This window comes from Ranitomeya imitator, chromosome 4 (assembly GCF_032444005.1).
Source record: "Ranitomeya imitator isolate aRanImi1 chromosome 4, aRanImi1.pri, whole genome shotgun sequence".
NCBI lineage: Eukaryota > Metazoa > Chordata > Amphibia > Anura > Dendrobatidae > Ranitomeya > Ranitomeya imitator.
The window spans coordinates 458,879,378-458,900,031 of record NC_091285.1 but is presented as its reverse complement, the minus strand read 5'-3'; the positions used below and the strand labels follow the sequence as shown (position 1 = coordinate 458,900,031).

The following is a 20,654-nucleotide window of genomic DNA, read 5'->3' as shown; positions in this document are numbered from 1 at the left end:
GCCTTTGGCCAAGAATAAGCCTCAGTATTGGACCCAGCTGACCATGTGCATGGCTCCTGCGCACCAGGAGGATATTCGCTTTCTGGTGTTGCATAATCTGCATGATGTGGTCGTGTTGGGGTTGCCATGGCTACAAGTCCATAACCCAGTATTAGATTGGAAATCAATGTCTGTGTCCAGCTGGGGTTGTCAGGGGGTACATGGTGATGTTCCATCTCTGTCTATCTCATCTTCCACCCCTTCTGAGGTCCCAGAGTTCTTGTCTGATTACCGGGATGTATTCGATGAGCCCAAGTCCAATGCCCTACCTCCGCATAGGGATTGTGATTGTGCTATCGATTTGATTCCTGGTAGTAAGTTTCCTAAGGGTCGACTGTTTAATTTATCTGTACCTGAGCACGCCGCTATGTGGAGTTACGTGAAGGAGTCTTTGGAGAAGGGTCATATTCGCCCGTCATCGTCGCCATTGGGAGCAGGGTTCTTTTTTGTGGCCAAGAAGTATGGTTCGCTGAGACCTTGTATTGATTACCGCCTTCTAAATAAAATTTCGGTCAAATTTCAGTACCCCTTGCCGCTGCTGTCTGATTTGTTTGCTCGGATTAAGGGGGCTAGTTGGTTCACCAAGATAGATCTTCGTGGTGCGTATAATCTTGTGCGTATTAAACGGGGCGATGAATGGAAAACAGCATTTAATACGCCCGAAGGCCATTTTGAGTACCTGGTTATGCCATTCGGACTTTCTAATGCTCCATCAGTGTTTCAGTCCTTTATGCATGACATCTTCCGAGAGTACCTGGATAAATTCCTGATTGTATACTTGGATGATATTTTCGTCTTCTTGGATGATTGGGAGTCTCATGTGAAGCAGGTCAGAATGGTGTTCCAGGTCTTGCGTGCTAATTCTTTGTTTGTGAAGGGGCCAAAGTGTCTCTTTGGTGTTCAGAAGATTTCATTTTTGGGGTTCATTTTTTCTCCTTCTACTATTGAGATGGACCCTGTTAAAGTTCAGGCCATTTATGATTGGACTCAGCCAACATCTCTGAAGAGTCTGCAGAAGTTCCTGGGCTTTGCTAATTTTTATTGTCGCTTGGATGATATTTTCGTCTTCTTGGATGATTGGGAGTCTCATGTGAAGCAGGTCAGAATGGTGTTCCAGGTCTTGCGTGCTAATTCTTTGTTTGTGAAGGGGCCAAAGTGTCTCTTTGGTGTTCAGAAGATTTCATTTTTGGGGTTCATTTTTTCTCCTTCTACTATTGAGATGGACCCTGTTAAAGTTCAGGCCATTTATGATTGGACTCAGCCAACATCTCTGAAGAGTCTGCAGAAGTTCCTGGGCTTTGCTAATTTTTATTGTCGCTTCATCGCTAATTTTTCTAGCATTGCTAAACCGTTGACTGATTTAACCAAGAAGGGTGCTGATGTGGTCAATTGGTCTTCTGCTGCTGTGGAAGCTTTTCAGGAGTTGAAGCGTTGTTTTTCTTCTGCCCCTTTGTTGTGCCAACCAGATGTTTCGCTTCCGTTCCAGGTCAAGGTTGATGCTTCCGAAATTGGAGCAGGGGCTGTTTTGTCGCAGAGAAGTTCTGATTGCTCGGTGATTAAACCATGCGCCTTCTTTTCCAGGAAATTTTCGCCTGCTGAGCGAAATTATGATGTTGGCAATCGAGAGTTGCTAGCCATGAAGTGGGCATTCGAGGAGTGGCGTCATTGGCTTGAAGGAGCTAAGCATCACGTGGTGGTCTTGACTGATCACAAAAACTTGACTTATCTCGAGTCTGCCAAACGGTTGAATCCTAGACAGGCTCGTTGGTCGCTGTTTTTCTCCCGTTTTGACTTTGTGGTTTCGTACCTTCCGGGCTCTAAAAATGTGAAGGCGGATGCCCTGTCTAGGAGTTTTGTGCCCGATTCTCCGGGTTTGTCTGAGCCGGCGGGTATTCTCAAAGAGGGGGTAATTTTGTCTGCCATCTCCCCTGATTTGCGGCGGGTGCTGCAAAAATTTCAGGCTAATAGACCTGACCGTTGCCCAGCGGAGAAACTGTTTGTCCCTGATAGGTGGACGAATAAAGTTATCTCTGAGGTTCATTGTTCGGTGTTGGCTGGTCATCCTGGAATCTTTGGTACTAGAGATTTGGTGGCTAGATACTTTTGGTGGCCGTCTCTGTCGCGGGATGTGCGTTCTTTTGTGCAGTCCTGTGGGAATTGTGCTCGGGCTAAGCCCTGCTGTTCTCGTGCCAGTGGGTTGCTTTTGCCCTTGCCGGTCCCGAGGAGGCCTTGGATACATATCTCTATGGATTTTATTTCGGATCTCCCCGTCTCTCAGAGAATGTCGGTCATTTGGGTGGTTTGTGATCGCTTCTCTAAGATGGTCCATTTGGTGCCCTTGTCTAAATTGCCTTCCTCCTCTGATTTGGTGCCGTTGTTTTTCCAGCATGTGGTTCGTTTACATGGCATTCCAGAGAACATCGTTTCTGACAGAGGTTCCCAGTTTGTTTTGAGGTTTTGGCGAGCCTTTTGTGCTAGGATGGGCATTGATTTGTCTTTTTCCTCGGCTTTCCATCCTCAGACAAATGGCCAGACTGAACGAACCAATCAGACCTTGGAAACATATCTGAGATGTTTTGTTTCTGCTGATCAGGATGATTGGGTGTCCTTTTTGCCTTTGGCTGAGTTCGCCCTTAATAATCGGGCCAGCTCGGCTACTTTGGTTTCGCCGTTTTTCTGCAATTCTGGGTTCCACCCTCGTTTCTCTTCAGGGCAGGTTGAGTCTTCGGACTGCCCTGGTGTGGATACTGTGGTGGATAGGTTGCAGCAGATCTGTACTCATGTAGTGGACAATCTGACTTTGTCCCAGGAGAAGGCTCAACGTTTTGCTAACCGCAGGCGCTGTGTGGGTCCCCGACTTCGTGTTGGGGATTTGGTTTGGTTGTCATCTCGTTATATTCCTATGAAGGTTTCCTCTCCTAAGTTTAAGCCTCGTTTCATTGGTCCATATAGGATTTCTGAGGTTCTTAATCCTGTGTCTTTTCGTTTGACTCTTCCTGCTTCTTTTTCCATCCATAACGTGTTCCATAGGTCATTGTTGCGGAGATACGTGGCACCTGTGGTTCCATCTATTGATCCTCCTGCTCCGGTTTTGGTTGAAGGGGAATTGGAGTATATAGTGGAGAAGATTTTGGATTCTCGTGTTTCGAGACGGAAACTCCAGTATCTGGTTAAGTGGAAAGGTTATGGTCAGGAAGATAATTCCTGGGTCTTTGCCTCTGATGTCCATGCTGCGGATCTGGTTCGTGCCTTTCATGTGGCTCATCCTGGTCGGCCTGGGGGCTCTGGTGAGGGTTCAGTGACCCCTCCTCAAGGGGGGGTACTGTTGTGAATTCTGTGGCCAAGCTCCCTCCTGTGGTCGAGAGTGGTACTTCGGCTGGTTCTGTCTATGAGCTTCCTTTGGTGGATGAGAGTGGTACTGCGGCTTCTGAGTTTCCTTTCTCAGGTGATGAGGTTAAGTCGTTAGGTGCTGCTCTATTTAACTCCACCTGGTGCTTTGATCCTGGCCTCCAGTCAATGTTCTAGTATTGGTCTTGCTTCCTCCTGGATCGTTCCTGTGGCCTGTCTATCCTGCATAAGCTAAGTTTTGCTTGTGTTATTTTTGCTTGCTATTTTTTCTGTCCAGCTTGCTTTATTGGTTTTTCTTGCTTGTTGGAAGCTCTGAGACGCAGAGGGAGCACCTCCGTACCGTTAGTCGGTGCGGAGGGTCTTTTTGCCCCTCTGCGTGGTTGTTTGTAGGTTTTTGTGTTGACCGCAAAGCTATCTTTCCTATCCTCGGTCTATTCAGTAAGTCGGGCCTCACTTTGCTAAATCTATTTCATCTCTGTGTTTGTATTTTCATCTTACTCACAGTCATTATATGTGGGGGGCTGCCTTTTCCTTTGGGGAATTTCTCTGAGGCAAGGTAGGCTTATTTTTCTATCTTCAGGGCTAGTTAGTTTCTCAGGCTGTGCCGAGTTGCATAGGGAGCGTTAGGCGCAATCCACGGCTACCTCTAGTGTGGTGTGTTAGGATTAGGGATTGCGGTCAGCAGAGTTCCCACGTCTCAGAGCTCGTCCTTTGTTTTTGGTAATTGTCAGGTCACTTTGTGTGCTCTGAACTTCAATGTCCATTGTGGTTCTGAATTACCTGATCATAACACACACCGCCAGGGCAACGAAGGAGTGGCTTCGTAAGAAGCATTTCAAGGTCCTGGAGTGGCCTAGCCAGTCTCCAAATCTCAACCCTATAGAAAACCTTTGGAGGGAGTTGAAAGTCCATGTTGCCAAGCGAAAAGCCGAAAACATCACTGCTCTAGAGGAGATCTGCATGGAGGAATGGGCCAACATACCAACAACAGTGTGTGGCAACCTTGTGAAGACTTACAGAAAATGTTTGACCTCTGTCATTGCCAACAAAGGATATATTACAAAGTATTGAGATGAAATTTTGTTTCTGACCAAATACTTATTTTCCACCATAATATGCAAATAAAATGTTAAAAAAACAGACAATGTGATTTTCTGGATTTTTTTTTCTCAGTTTGTCTCCCATAGTTGAGGTCTACCTATGATGTAAATTACAGACGCCTCTCATCTTTTTAAGTGGTGGAACTTGCACTATTGCTGACTGACTAAATACTTTTTTGCCCCACTGTATGCCACACACAGCATTGATCTCGGCCAAGGGCGGGCATTGAAGCCCTCGACCCTGGATCCCCTGATGAACCCTTGCATCACTTAAGGAGGAAACGCGTTGGAAACAATAGGGAGGTAATGGATGATAAGTACCACAACTTTGTGGGATAACGCTTTATGGCTATTTGATGTTTATTTCTATCATTGTACCCACATTTTTGCTGTTCTAAAAGAGGGAACTATTTTGTGGTGCTTCTGCTATAGGGTTATGGGATTGCTTCCACATTGATATCTGCAAAACATCTATTCCCCTGTTAATCTAACGGATATTTGATATTCAGCAGCTAGACGTAGCCCTAATCTTCAGACAAATCAGACTTATTTATCTATCTAGGCCATTTATACATTTGCCTAAGTCCTTTTTTTTTAGGTACATCACTGATGATAAAAGCAAATTGTTATTTATGTGATTGCACACATTGGCTACATCTCGTTTAGATGACCTATAGCAATATAAGATCTTGTGATATTTATCCACCCTCCTATGAGTCCATTTGGTCTCTATAATAGGGGTACCTTGTATGAAGAACTTTCTATGTATGTGTGTGGTTTGTGTTATTTTCAGTGTCTAGTATGTTAAGGGTGCACTGGGTCCTTCAGGGCTACCAACGTTGAGCGTGGGCGCCACGTCTACACCCAGGGTGCCAACCTCTGCTGACAGGTAGGGCAATTTCTTAGGGCTCTTCTAGGGAGAGATTAGCCCTTTACATTAGGTTAATATACTTATTCCCTGTTGTTGTACACTATTTTCCTCTTGGATCTAAATACACAACACATATGACTTCTAATACATGAAACAAATAATACACACATACACATTACACCGATCTGTAGAAGCCCTTTAATGTATAGAGGAGTAGCTACTTGGTATCATTGACTTTCTTGAGCTTGGCAGTGCAGTGCTCCCTCCCTGGTGTAGGCTGACAAGCAGACAGGAGTGAACAGGGCACAAAAGGGAGGTGGGTAGTCACCCCCATTGATGTCTGCTAGCCAGCGGCTCGTGCGAACGCTCAGGTCCAAAATAGCTAAGACTAGCCCTCATCAGGAATTTAGACTTATGTACAAGTACAACAAGTAAAGTTGTATGTTTTACAATCAATGACAAATAAAAAGCAACATTTTTTTCTACAACATGTTTTAATTCCTGTGTAACATAAGGAAAAAAAAATAAATCTACATAAACCAAGCATCTACAGACTCAGACTCCAAAGAAGTGTTTGAGCCTACTGAGCAAAATAAATGTGTAACTTGCTGTTAAATCAATTGCAGGGCAAAGATGTATGTACAGATTGCATTCTAGTTACCGTAAATTTACAAGCTTCAAGGGTCTCCTGTTCATTTTGTGATTTAATCATAAACAAAGCCTTCTTCAGAAACTAATACAGCACTTTCAATTTAATCTTTTTTCGGAATAAGTGCTGGATGTGAATGTAAAAAGTATTAATGCTGTATGCATGGAATCAATTTAATGGTAGAATTAATGTGTTTTATCTTCACATTGAGTTCTACATGACCATCTCTGTTTGACCACATTGTATTTTACATGACAACATTTATTATTTTACATCGCACCATTTTTTATAAATTTAAAGAGGACCACTCACTTTAAGCTAAGTTCCTCCAATTGGTTTTGCTCCTCATAATATCTCTGTGGGCACAGCCATGTTTTGATTGGACAACTTTAAAGGAGAAGAAGCAAACTCCCGCAGAGAAGTTCTAGGGTATATGCCCTGTTAGTTGAAGGGAAAACTTGCATCTCATTTCAGAAGTGCAAAAGGTGCCGACACATCATTGTCAGAGACACAAAAAAGGGTTCCATATACTGTTTCTGCAGCGGGGCCCTCTTCTGTGTGTCTGTTTCCAGATAAATGGTACAAAATGGTAGCTTGAAAAGAAGGCTATTATTATTTCACAGGACATGATTATCTTTGCAAGCTATAGCAAAGCAAAGAGCAATATAACTCCTGCCTCATCCAATGCTTCTATAAGCCAAAGGTTACTTTAAGTATTTTGGAGATCCTCAGAAGCATGCTGAAAATGTTGATATTACATGATTGTGTTGCTTGCACCGGGTCGTACTTTGCAGCCAGAACATCAGTTTCTAACATCCATACTCCCTACTTCATCAGTAATGACATCATGCTCCCGCGCCCTTCAAAGTAGCAACAGGCAAAACCGCCACTACCGGTATAACGAAAGCCAAAATTTTACCACAGAAATCACACAGTGTTAAGGACTGGCGGAACGCACCAAGTATAGATGATATGAAACTAGGTGCGTTCACAGTCCAAGGTCCACCATGCAGGTAAAAACCCTGCTGCTAGTAAGACGGACTATATGGCGGTACTATAAGTATACACGCACGGGTTAACTTCACCCTGCGTGAAGGAAGCGATCATGTTGTGTCACAGGACCGCGGTACCGCACATAGAGCGTGAACAAGAAGTCAGCGAACACAACCCCAACACAGGATTGAAGTCCGATTAGTCCACTTGCTGGCACAACACCGCAACTGGGTGTGTAAGTAAACTATTAAAATAGTATATAAAGGCACGAGAGTGCATGCAGTGCCGCACTGACGGACGCCACTAACCACCCAGGCTTGGGTAAGGAAAGCGCAGAGGAAGCGCACGGCGCCGTACAGGTGGTCACAGCAACTAGACGCTGTTATGTGTGTAACGTGCTGTTGGATAAGTCGGGCGCTAGATAGCAAACATACACCTTCCGCGAACAGTCATCCAATAGGGAGGGTATTTTAAAGAGCGACTTTCACTCACAACACACACACATATTATCAAGACAATACTAGCGCATGGCCGTGCGGTCATGCGCAGTTTATATAGTTGCAGCACAGGAAGCTGCTACTGAAGTTTTGCCCTTTCAGGACCTTCCTGGAGGACCAACGGAATGTGCTGCAGTACCTGAGCATGTGACCCTCGATCTCCAACGGGAGATCTTGCCCTGGGCATGCTCAGTGTGTGCAAATAAGGACTTAGTCCCAGAGAAGCCCGCTCGCCGCGGATCAGTGCAGGGTACAACAGGAGAGCCAGAAAATGCAACAGTAATCCTTTGCACAGAATCAGTCCCAGCAAGACGCTGGGAGCGACGCCTCCGCTGAGCAGGCCCCACTGCGGCCGGTACAGAATGGGAGACCGCAGCAGACAGGGATCGAGATTCCCCCTGTGCAGCAGAGGAAACTCGACTCCTAACACACAGAGGCACTATACTTACAGCCAGAGGTTTCAATGTTACCTCAATTTGGTATTCTCGCATCAAGCGCTTCAATCACACTATTGCATCCAGATTCAAGTAACCCCTCCGGCTGGCAGTATCATACTATACTTAATTTATCTCTATACCCCCATGTTCAGTATAAGTGCACCTGGATCTGCTCTTTTGACTATCTGGAGACCCGCTGTTCATAGCTGTCTGATAGACCCTTTTCTGATGCGCCAAGCTGGCAGACAGCGGTGAACCACACGCCATGCCACTATTCAGTTTGAAAGAGAATCAAAAGACGTGGGCACAGCTACTTAGGTGCACGGGTAGGTTCCCAAGCCGTATACATATAGATAAATAGAACCCTGCACTCAACTTGAGTCAAACTGGTGGTATTTTATTTCGTAGTATGAAAAACGTTTCGGCCTGGTCTGGCCTTCGTCAGTTACTACAATATTATAAAGAAAAGGAATGATACATACATCCGTGACTACATCTGTAAATACATCCGTAAGTACATGCAGTGTGAAATAAATCAATTAACCAAACAGAAAAAAGAAAAAACAGAATAAACAACAAAAGTATATACAATGTGTCAATTGGTCATGATATGGCGATGTGAAAAACAAATATTGGTAAGAGCCATCTAGTATATCCCAGCCCTCCCAGATGGTGAGTAAAATGTGAAGAGCAAGATAACACCAACCGTACCGTACTAAGAAGCGTTTAGGAGAACCGCTGAGGAAATGCTACTGTAAGCGAGGGAAATCGCAGGGAAATCCCTGCAGGTAAAAGAAAAGGGCCTATAATATGGGTTACCAGCGAAAATCTGCTGTAGTAAAACAGTGCCAAAGGTGTAAGGGGCCCCACTAAGTGTTAATACCTTAGGAGATGTCTGTCTCCGATCAATGCCGCGGCTGCGGGCTGTGGAGGAAGAGGGGGTGATGTCAGCGTACATGCAGAATGGCATACTGGCCAGGCAATGTGTGATGCTAAGCGACGACATCGCTCCTAAGAGCGGGGGCTGAGAGGAGGGTAAGGCGGTTACCTGTAGTAGAGGCGGGTCAGGACGCGGTGTCCACCGCTGTCAAGGAGGATGCCCGAGTGAAGGGACGCCAGTGCGGCGTTCCTTATGTGTGCGCCCGCCAAACCGGATGTGACGTACCCGGAAGTGACCGCTTGTTGTGGCCTGTGATGGACAGGAGAGAGCCGGCCAATCGTATGACTCCCCTGAGGGGGGGGCGGGACAAAACGAGGTGTGCACTGTGTTTACAAAACAGATGAGCGACCTCAGCTAGTATGGACACGGTGATGGTGGTGCTGAAAAGGTGGGGGTGATGGTAGTTCATATCCTAAGAGCTGTGACCCCGTGGATTGGCAGGAGAGTCCTGGTGGTTCAATATAGACGGCTCTAGGAAGACAGATAAATATATTAGAGACATAGACATGATGAGAATACAATGATGATTAAATGAAGTCATGATAAGTATACAGTTATTGCAATTAGCACCCTAGATAGAGAGTACATATAAATGCATAAATACCCACTAGAAATATTCTGAGGTGAGAGCCCATAAGATAGAAACGGACCCGTGGGATTTAAGTAAAGGAGACAAGGTCGTAGTCCCTATTTAGACCTTTGGGGTGTAAGGTATCCAAAGTATGGATCCAGAAAGCCTCCCTACGTTTTAGGGAGGCTAATCTATCACCCCCCCCGTCTGGGCGCTGAGACCTGCTCAATTACTTGAAACATGAGCTGGGAAATGTTGTGGCCTTTAGATATAAAATGTTGTGGAATGGGTAGGAGCGTGTTGCCACACCTAATCGTGGACTTATGCTTAGAGATCCGTTCCCGAATGGATCGGGTTGTCTCTCCCACATAGAGCATGCCGCAGGGGCATTTGATGAGGTAAACCACATAGGCCGAGTCGCAGTTAAAGTAGTTCTTAGTAGGAAAGGCCCTACCAGAACGTGGATGGTGAAATGAGCTGCCCTTGAGAACATTATTGCATTGGGTGCAGTGGAGACAGGGGAAGGTGCCGAGACGGGGATTCTGAAGGAACCGTTGGATGGGTGCCCTTTTGTCTGGTCCTATATCAGCTCTTACCAGTGTATCTCTTAAGTTACGTGGTCTCCTAAAGCACGGTAGAAAAGGTTCCCTGAACTCTGGTACGTCTGGATGGGCAGTACTGAGTAGATGCCAGTGTTGGCGTATATTTTTATGGAGGATATATGCAAAAGGGTGGAAGGAATGGACGAATGGAATACGATTCTTTGACTTCGATCTGTTGTTTGGGCCGGATGTCCGAGATTCTTGAAGGAACGAGCTAGGGTAACCTCGTGCCTGAAACTTGGCTTCCATTTCTAATACTCTCTGTGATCGTAACTCATTATCCGAGACTATGCGGGTTACCCGTTGTATTTGGGATTTAGGAATTGCTTTTTTGATGGCGTGGGGGTGTAAACTGTCAAAATGCAATAGGCTGTTCCGGTCGGTGTTCTTTATGTGGATATCGGTGCTTAATCTGCCAGTGTGGTCTTTAATGACCATAGTGTCCAGAAAATTCATTCTGTGTAGGTCATGAGTCATGGTAAAGGAGATACCAGGCCAAGCAGTGTTAAGAAAATCCACAAAGGACCGGAAGGACTCCAACGTGCCGCCCCAGACGCAGAAAATATCGTCTATGTAGCGTTTCCAGAGTAAAACGTTCTCTCTGAAACGCAAGTCAGGGTAGATGGCACTCTCTTCGAAATCCGCCATATAGCAATTGACGTAGGGGGGCGCCACGTTGGAGCCCATAGCGGTCCCCCGTATCTGTAAGTAATATTGGTCCTGGAACAAGAAGTGATTTGAATCCAGAACCAGTGTGAGTAATTCCACCACCAAGTCGATTTGTAACTTGTGTGTCCCTGTGGTTGATAGGAGTTTCCTAATGGAATTGATACCTTCCCCATGTGGGATGGAAGTGTATAAATCTTTTACGTCCAGTGATGCCAATATGGCGTCAGCTGGTACTCTATCCAGGTCCCGTATTATGCCCAGGAAGGCCCCTGTATCCAGCAAGAATGATCTGGTGGACTGGATATGTGGGGTTAGAATTTTTTCTAGGAAAATAGCTATTGGGGACAATATAGAGTTAGTGGCTGCCACTATTGGTCGTCCAGGGGGATGTTCAAGGTTCTTATGGATTTTAGGAAGTGTGTAAAAAACTGGGGTAACCGGATGTTCATTGGTGAGGTAATTGCAAGTTTTGAGGTCTAGGACCCCTAGCGTCGTGTATTCCTGTAATATGCCCGAGATTCTACTTCTAATGGTATGGATGGGGTTGGAATCCAATTTCTGGTATATGGTGGTATTGTCCAGCTGTCTCCTAATTTCTTTTAAGTAATCACTCTTATCCATGATCACAATGGCGCCCCCCTTGTCTGCTGGTTTAATTATTATGCTGGAGTCAGATTGAAGTGATTGTAGCGACTGGCGTTCACTTACCGTTAAATTGGGGGGATAGTAAAGGTGTCCCATTTCAACCTCCCCCCGAAGTGACTGGAAAGAATTCTGGATGAACATTATAAATGTCTCTAGGGTGTGAGAGCCCCGTGGGGGTCTGAATGGGCTCTTATTGCGTAAACCTAAACTTTCTGCTGATAGAAGTTGAGGCGCTACGGGGGGTCGTAGAGTGTGTACCATGTTGTTCTGTGGATCAGAAAAATAGACTTTTAACCGTAAGGACCTGAAGAACCTTTGTAGGTCCATGTCCAGGTCGAAGGTCCGATAGCGGTAGGTGGGACAGAAGGAGAGTCCTTTCTGTAGGACGCTGCAGTCCGATGGGCCCAGGGTTCTGGAGGAAATGTTCACAATTAGAGACTCAGTACCTGAGAACGTGTGATCCGTGTGAGGTCTGTGTCTCTGCCGAAATCTCTGACTCCTCCGCGTCCTCTTTTTCTGCCTCGTTGGGTGCGTGGACCTAAAAAACGGGACGTGCTGGGAATGGAAGAGCTCCTGTCTTGCTCCGATCCTGAAGTGGAGTAGTCCGTGGAGGAGCGGTGTCCAGTTCTTACGTTGGAGCGAGAGGAGGAATAGTTGTCCTGCCATCTGTACACCCTTTTGGCCTCGTAGTCCTCGGTGTCTCGGGCGAATTTCAATCGCTTCCTGTTCTCGATATCTCTACGGTGTTGTTCAGTCTTCGTCTTGATTTCCGATTTCAGTTGGTTCAGCTCCTCTGGGGTACCTGTGGATGAAAGCTGGATCTCAATAGCCTTGACCCGTTCTGAGCTGGCCTCGATCTCTTTTTGTAAGTGTTCTATGGTGAGAGTGATTAGATCTAGGGAGCACTTATTTAAAATGTGTTCAAATTTAGTGCAGTATTCCGGAGAATCCCGGAAAAGTGTGGGGCGTAGTGGAACCCTCAGGCCCCTCGGAATACGTTGTACCCGTAGGTACTCGGACAGCGTGGCGCAGTGGAGTTCAATGTTAATATGGTGCCTTACTTCTCGTTCCAGATCTCGTCCCCTCGTCTCACGGGGTGCAGTTTTGAGAAAGTCACAAGGATATACAGAGTGGGATAGGATACTAGTGGTCTCCTCTACATTGTAGGAGAAGGTATTGGTGGACATGACCAGGTGTGCGTGCCAACACGTATGGGAATAGTTACAGAGAATCAAAAGACGTGGGCACAGCTACTTAGGTGCACGGGTAGGTTCCCAAGCCGTATACATATAGATAAATAGAACCCGGCACTCAACTTGAGTCAAACTGGTGGTATTTTATTTCGTAGTATGAAAAACGTTTCGGCCTGGTCTGGCCTTCGTCAGTTACTACAATATTATAAAGAAAAGGAATGATACATACATCCGTGACTACATCTGTAAATACATCCGTAAGTACATGCAGTGTGAAATAAATCAATTAACCAAACAGAAAAAAGAAAAAACAGAATAAACAACAAAAGTATATACAATGTGTCAATTGGTCATGATATGGCGATGTGAAAAACAAATATTGGTAAGAGCCATCTAGTATATCCCAGCCCTCCCAGATGGTGAGTAAAATGTGAAGAGCAAGATAACACCAACCGTACCGTACTAAGAAGCGTTTAGGAGAACCGCTGAGGAAATGCTACTGTAAGCGAGGTAAATCGCAGGGAAATCCCTGCAGGTAAAAGAAAAGGGCCTATAATATGGGTTACCAGCGAAAATCTGCTGTAGTAAAACAGTGCCAAAGGTGTAAGGGGCCCCACTAAGTGTTAATACCTTAGGAGATGTCTGTCTTCGATCAATGCCGCGGCTGCGGGCTGTGGAGGAAGAGGGGGTGATGTCAGCGTACATGCAGAATGGCATACTGGCCAGGCAATGTGTGATGCTAAGCGACGACATCGCTCCTAAGAGCGGGGGCTGAGAGGAGGGTAAGGCGGTTACCTGTAGTAGAGGCGGGTCAGGACGCGGTGTCCACCGCTGTCAAGGAGGGTGCCCGAGTGAAGGGACGCCAGTGCGGCGTTCCTTATGTGTGCGCCCGCCAAACCGGATGTGACGTACCCGGAAGTGACCGCTTGTTGTGGCCTGTGATGGACACATATCCAGTCCACCAGATCATTCTTGCTGGATACAGGGGCCTTCCTGGGCATAATACGGGACCTGGATAGAGTACCAGCTGACGCCATATTGGCATCACTGGACGTAAAAGATTTATACACTTCCATCCCACATGGGGAAGGTATCAATTCCATTAGGAAACTCCTATCAACCACAGGGACACACAAGTTACAAATCGACTTGGTGGTGGAATTACTCACACTGGTTCTGGATTCAAATCACTTCTTGTTCCAGGACCAATATTACTTACAGATACGGGGGACCGCTATGGGCTCCAACGTGGCGCCCCCCTACGCCAATTGCTATATGGCGGATTTCGAAGAGAGTGCCATCTACCCTGACTTGCGTTTCAGAGAGAACGTTTAATCTGGAAACGCTACATAGACGATATTTTCTGCGTCTGGGGCGGCACGTTGGAGTCCTTCCGGTCCTTTGTGGATTTTCTTAACACTGCTTGGCCTGGTATCTCCTTTACCATGACTCATGACCTACACAGAATGAATTTTCTGGACACTATGGTCATTAAAGACCACACTGGCAGATTAAGCACCGATATCCACATAAAGAACACCGACCGGAACAGCCTATTGCATTTTGACAGTTTACACCCCCACGCCATCAAAAAAGCAATTCCTAAATCCCAAATACAACGGGTAACCCGCATAGTCTCGGATAATGAGTTACGATCACAGAGAGTATTAGAAATGGAAGCCAAGTTTCAGGCACGAGGTTAACCTAGCTCGTTCCTTCAAGAATCTCGGACATCCGGCCCAAACAACAGATCGAAGTCAAAGAATCGTATTCCATTCGTCCATTCCTTCCACCCTTTTGCATATATCCTCCATAAAAATATACGCCAACACTGGCATCTACTCAGTACTGCCCATCCAGACGTACCAGAGTTCAGGGAACCTTTTCTACCGTGCTTTAGGAGACCACGTAACTTAAGAGATACACTGGTAAGAGCTGATATAGGACCAGACAAAAGGGCACCCATCCAACGGTTCCTTCAGAATCCCCGTCTCGGCACCTTCCCCTGTCTCCACTGCACCCAATGCAATAATGTTCTCAAGGGCAGCTCATTTCACCATCCACGTTCTGGTAGGGCCTTTCCTATTAAGAACTACTTTAACTGCGACTCGGCCTATGTGGTTTACCTCATCAAATGCCCCTGCGGCATGCTCTATGTGGGAGAGACAACCCGATCCATTCGGGAACGGATCTCTAAGCATAAGTCCACGATTAGGTGTGGCAACACGCTCCTACCCATTCCACAACATTTTATATCTAAAGGCCACAACATTTCCCAGCTCATGTTTCAAGTAATTGAGCAGGTCTCAGCGCCCAGACGGGGGGGGTGATAGATTAGCCTCCCTAAAACGTAGGGAGGCTTTCTGGATCCATACTTTGGATACCTTACACCCCAAAGGTCTAAATAGGGACTACGACCTTGTCTCCTTTACTTAAATCCCACGGGTCCATTTCTATCTTATGGGCTCTCACCTCAGAATATTTCTAGTGGGTATTTATGCATTTATATGTACTCTCTATCTAGGGTGCTAATTGCAATAACTGTATACTTATCATGACTTCATTTAATCATCATTGTATTCTCATCATGTCTATGTCTCTAATATATTTATCTGTCTTCCTAGAGCCGTCTATATTGAACCACCAGGACTCTCCTGCCAATCCACGGGGTCACAGCTCTTAGGATATGAACTACCATCACCCCCACCTTTTCAGCACCACCATCACCGTGTCCATACTAGCTGAGGTCGCTCATCTGTTTTGTAAACACAGTGCACACCTCGTTTTGTCCCGCCCCCCCCTCAGGGGAGTCATACGATTGGCCGGCTCTCTCCTGTCCATCACAGGCCACAACAAGCGGTCACTTCCGGGTACGTCACATCCGGTTTGGCGGGCGCACACATAAGGAACGCCGCACTGGCGTCCCTTCACTCGGGCATCCTCCTTGACAGCGGTGGACACCGCGTCCTGACCCGCCTCTACTACAGGTAACCGCCTTACCCTCCTCTCAGCCCCCGCTCTTAGGAGCGATGTCGTCGCTTAGCATCACACATTGCCTGGCCAGTATGCCATTCTGCATGTACGCTGACATCACCCCCTCTTCCTCCACAGCCCGCAGCCGCGGCATTGATCGGAGACAGACATCTCCTAAGGTATTAACACTTAGTGGGGCCCCTTACACCTTTGGCACTGTTTTACTACAGCAGATTTTCGCTGGTAACCCATATTATAGGCCCTTTTCTTTTACCTGCAGGGATTTCCCTGCGATTTACCTCGCTTACAGTAGCATTTCCTCAGCGGTTCTCCTAAACGCTTCTTAGTACGGTACGGTTGGTGTTATCTTGCTCTTCACATTTTACTCACCATCTGGGAGGGCTGGGATATACTAGATGGCTCTTACCAATATTTGTTTTTCACATCGCCATATCATGACCAATTGACACATTGTATATACTTTTGTTGTTTATTCTGTTTTTTCTTTTTTCTGTTTGGTTAATTGATTTATTTCACACTGCATGTACTTACGGATGTATTTACAGATGTAGTCACGGATGTATGTATCATTCCTTTTCTTTATAATATTGTAGTAACTGACGAAGGCCAGACCAGGCCGAAACGTTTTTCATACTACGAAATAAAATACCACCAGTTTGACTCAAGTTGAGTGCCGGGTTCTATTTATCTATATGTATACGGCTTGGGAACCTACCCGTGCACCTAAGTAGCTGTGCCCACGTCTTTTGATTCTCTGTAACTATTCCCATACGTGTTGGCACGCACACCTGGTCATGTCCACCAATACCTTCTCCTACAATGTAGAGGAGACCACTAGTATCCTATCCCACTCTGTATATCCTTGTGACTTTCTCAAAACTGCACCCCGTGAGACGAGGGGACGAGATCTGGAACGAGAAGTAAGGCACCATATTAACATTGAACTCCACTGCGCCACGCTGTCCGAGTACCTACGGGTACAACGTATTCCGAGGGGCCTGAGGGTTCCACTACGCCCCACACTTTTCCGGGATTCTCCGGAATACTGCACTAAATTTGAACACATTTTAAATAAGTGCTCCCTAGATCTAATCACTCTCACCATAGAACACTTACAAAAAGAGATCGAGGCCAGCTCAGAACGGGTCAAGGCTATTGAGATCCAGCTTTCATCCACAGGTACCCCAGAGGAGCTGAACCAACTGAAATCGGAAATCAAGACGAAGACTGAACAACACCGTAGAGATATCGAGAACAGGAAGCGATTGAAATTCGCCCGAGACACCGAGGACTACGAGGCCAAAAGGGTGTACAGATGGCAGGACAACTATTCCTCCTCTCGCTCCAACGTAAGAACTGGACACCGCTCCTCCACGGACTACTCCACTTCAGGATCGGAGCAAGACAGGAGCTCTTCCATTCCCAGCACGTCCCGTTTTTTAGGTCCACGCACCCAACGAGGCAGAAAAAGAGGACGCGGAGGAGTCAGAGATTTCGGCAGAGACACAGACCTCACACGGATCACACGTTCTCAGGTACTGAGTCTCTAATTGTGAACATTTCCTCCAGAACCCTGGGCCCATCGGACTGCAGCGTCCTACAGAAAGGACTCTCCTTCTGTCCCACCTACCGCTATCGGACCTTCGACCTGGACATGGACCTACAAAGGTTCTTCAGGTCCTTACGGTTAAAAGTCTATTTTTCTGATCCACAGAACAACATGGTACACACTCTACGACCCCCCGTAGCGCCTCAACTTCTATCAGCAGAAAGTTTAGGTTTACGCAATAAGAGCCCATTCAGACCCCCACGGGGCTCTCACGCCCTAGAGACATTTATAATGTTCATCCAGAATTCTTTCCAGTCACTTCGGGGGGAGGTTGAAATGGGACACCTTTACTATCCCCCCAATTTAACGGTAAGTGAACGCCAGTCGCTACAATCACTTCAATCTGACTCCAGCATAATAATTAAACCAGCAGACAAGGGGGGCGCCATTGTGATCATGGATAAGAGTGATTACTTAAAAGAAATTAGGAGACAGCTGGACAATACCACCATATACCAGAAATTGGATTCCAACCCCATCCATACCATTAGAAGTAGAATCTCGGGCATATTACAGGAATACACGACGCTAGGGGTCCTAGACCTCAAAACTTGCAATTACCTCACCAATGAACATCCGGTTACCCCAGTTTTTTACACACTTCCTAAAATCCATAAGAACCTTGAACATCCCCCTGGACGACCAATAGTGGCAGCCACTAACTCTATATTGTCCCCAATAGCTATTTTCCTAGAAAAAATTCTAACCCCACATATCCAGTCCACCAGATCATTCTTGCTGGATACAGGGGCCTTCCTGGGCATAATACGGGACCTGGATAGAGTACCAGCTGACGCCATATTGGCATCACTGGACGTAAAAGATTTATACACTTCCATCCCACATGGGGAAGGTATCAATTCCATTAGGAAACTCCTATCAACCACAGGGACACACAAGTTACAAATCGACTTGGTGGTGGAATTACTCACACTGGTTCTGGATTCAAATCACTTCTTGTTCCAGGACCAATATTACTTACAGATACGGGGGACCGCTATGGGCTCCAACGTGGCGCCCCCCTACGCCAATTGCTATATGGCGGATTTCGAAGAGAGTGCCATCTACCCTGACTTGCGTTTCAGAGAGAACGTTTTACTCTGGAAACGCTACATAGACGATATTTTCTGCGTCTGGGGCGGCACGTTGGAGTCCTTCCGGTCCTTTGTGGATTTTCTTAACACTGCTTGGCCTGGTATCTCCTTTACCATGACTCATGACCTACACAGAATGAATTTTCTGGACACTATGGTCATTAAAGACCACACTGGCAGATTAAGCACCGATATCCACATAAAGAACACCGACCGGAACAGCCTATTGCATTTTGACAGTTTACACCCCCACGCCATCAAAAAAGCAATTCCTAAATCCCAAATACAACGGGTAACCCGCATAGTCTCGGATAATGAGTTACGATCACAGAGAGTATTAGAAATGGAAGCCAAGTTTCAGGCACGAGGTTAACCTAGCTCGTTCCTTCAAGAATCTCGGACATCCGGCCCAAACAACAGATCGAAGTCAAAGAATCGTATTCCATTCGTCCATTCCTTCCACCCTTTTGCATATATCCTCCATAAAAATATACGCCAACACTGGCATCTACTCAGTACTGCCCATCCAGACGTACCAGAGTTCAGGGAACCTTTTCTACCGTGCTTTAGGAGACCACGTAACTTAAGAGATACACTCGTAAGAGCTGATATAGGACCAGACAAAAGGGCACCCATCCAACGGTTCCTTCAGAATCCCCGTCTCGGCACCTTCCCCTGTCTCCACTGCACCCAATGCAATAATGTTCTCAAGGGCAGCTCATTTCACCATCCACGTTCTGGTAGGGCCTTTCCTATTAAGAACTACTTTAACTGCGACTCGGCCTATGTGGTTTACCTCATCAAATGCCCCTGCGGCATGCTCTATGTGGGAGAGACAACCCGATCCATTCGGGAACGGATCTCTAAGCATAAGTCCACGATTAGGTGTGGCAACACGCTCCTACCCATTCCACAACATTTTATATCTAAAGGCCACAACATTTCCCAGCTCATGTTTCAAGTAATTGAGCAGGTCTCAGCGCCCAGACGGGGGGGTGATAGATTAGCCTCCCTAAAACGTAGGGAGGCTTTCTGGATCCATACTTTGGATACCTTACACCCCAAAGGTCTAAATAGGGACTACGACCTTGTCTCCTTTACTTAAATCCCACGGGTCCGTTTCTATCTTATGGGCTCTCACCTCAGAATATTTCTAGTGGGTATTTATGCATTTATATGTACTCTCTATCTAGGGTGCTAATTGCAATAACTGTATACTTATCATGACTTCATTTAATCATCATTGTATTCTCATCATGTCTATGTCTCTAATATATTTATCTGTCTTCCTAGAGCCGTCTATATTGAACCACCAGGACTCTCCTGCCAATCCACGGGGTCACAGCTCTTAGGATATGAACTACCATCACCCCCACCTTTTCAGCACCACCATCACCGTGTCCATACTAGCTGAGGTCGCTCATCTGTTTTGTAAACACAGTGCACACCTCGTTTTGTCCCGCCCCCCCCCTCAGGGGAGTCATACGATTGGCCGGCTCTCTCCTGTCCATCACAGGCCACAACAAGCGGTCACTTCCGGGTACGTCACATCCGGTTTGGCGGGCGCACACATAAGGAACGCCGCACTGGCGTCCCTTCACTCGGGCATCCTCCTTGACAGCGGTGGACACCGCGTCCTGACCCGCCTCTACTACAGGTAACCGCCTTACCCTCCTCTCAGCCCCCGCTCTTAGGAGCGATGTCGTCGCTTAGCATCACACATTGCCTGGCCAGTATGCCATTCTGCATGTACGCTGACATCACCCCCTCTTCCTCCACAGCCCGCAGCCGCGGCATTGATCGGAGACAGACATCTCCTAAGGTATTAACACTTAGTGGGGCCCCTTACACCTTTGGCACTGTTTTACTACAGCAGATTTTCGCTGGTAACCCATATTATAGGCCCTTTTCTTTTACCTGCAGGGATTTCCCTGCGATTTACCTCGCTTACAGTAGCATTTCCTCAGCGGTTCTCCTAAACGCTTCTTAGTACGGTACGGTTGGTGTTATCTTGCTCTTCACATTTTACTCACCATCTGGGGGGGCTGGGATATACTAGATGGCTCTTACCAATATTTGTTTTTCACATCGCCATATCATGACCAATTGACACATTGTATATACTTTTGTTGTTTATTCTGTTTTTTCTTTTTTCTGTTTGGTTAATTGATTTATTTCACACTGCATGTACTTACGGATGTATTTACAGATGTAGTCACGGATGTATGTATCATTCCTTTTCTTTATAATATTGTAGTAACTGACGAAGGCCAGACCAGGCCGAAACGTTTTTCATACTACGAAATAAAATACCACCAGTTTGACTCAAGTTGAGTGCCGGGTTCTATTTAACTATTCAGTTTGAAAACTAGATGTCACAGAGATGGATTACAGCATGAAATA

General features: G+C 46.3%; 2 protein-coding genes across 2 annotated transcripts; one reads left to right on the top strand and one right to left on the bottom strand.

Annotated features, from left to right (window-relative positions):
- Positions 1–9,116: 9,116 nt before the first annotated feature.
- On the bottom strand, positions 9,117–12,958 carry LOC138674201 (uncharacterized). The gene is made up of 2 exons (XM_069762110.1): positions 11,808–12,958; positions 9,117–9,345 (listed from the first exon to the last, which is right to left on the bottom strand). The coding sequence occupies exons 1-2, from the start codon at positions 12,546–12,548 to the stop codon at positions 9,331–9,333; spliced, it is 756 nt and encodes a 251-aa protein (XP_069618211.1). The 5' UTR covers positions 12,549–12,958; the 3' UTR covers positions 9,117–9,330.
- Positions 12,959–15,927: 2,969 nt separating this feature from the next.
- Positions 15,928–19,756, top strand: LOC138674200 (uncharacterized). The gene is made up of 2 exons (XM_069762109.1): positions 15,928–17,083; positions 19,545–19,756. Exons 1-2 carry the CDS (start codon positions 16,343–16,345, stop codon positions 19,557–19,559), a joined length of 756 nt encoding a protein of 251 aa, XP_069618210.1. The 5' UTR covers positions 15,928–16,342; the 3' UTR covers positions 19,560–19,756.
- The last annotated feature ends 898 nt before the right edge of the window (positions 19,757–20,654 follow it).

Coding starts and splice junctions, on each gene's coding strand:
- LOC138674200 (XM_069762109.1), top strand. CDS start 16,343: ATGTCCACCAATACCTTCTCCTACAATGTAGAGGAGACCACTAGTATC.
- LOC138674201 (XM_069762110.1), bottom strand. CDS start 12,548: ATGTCCACCAATACCTTCTCCTACAATGTAGAGGAGACCACTAGTATC.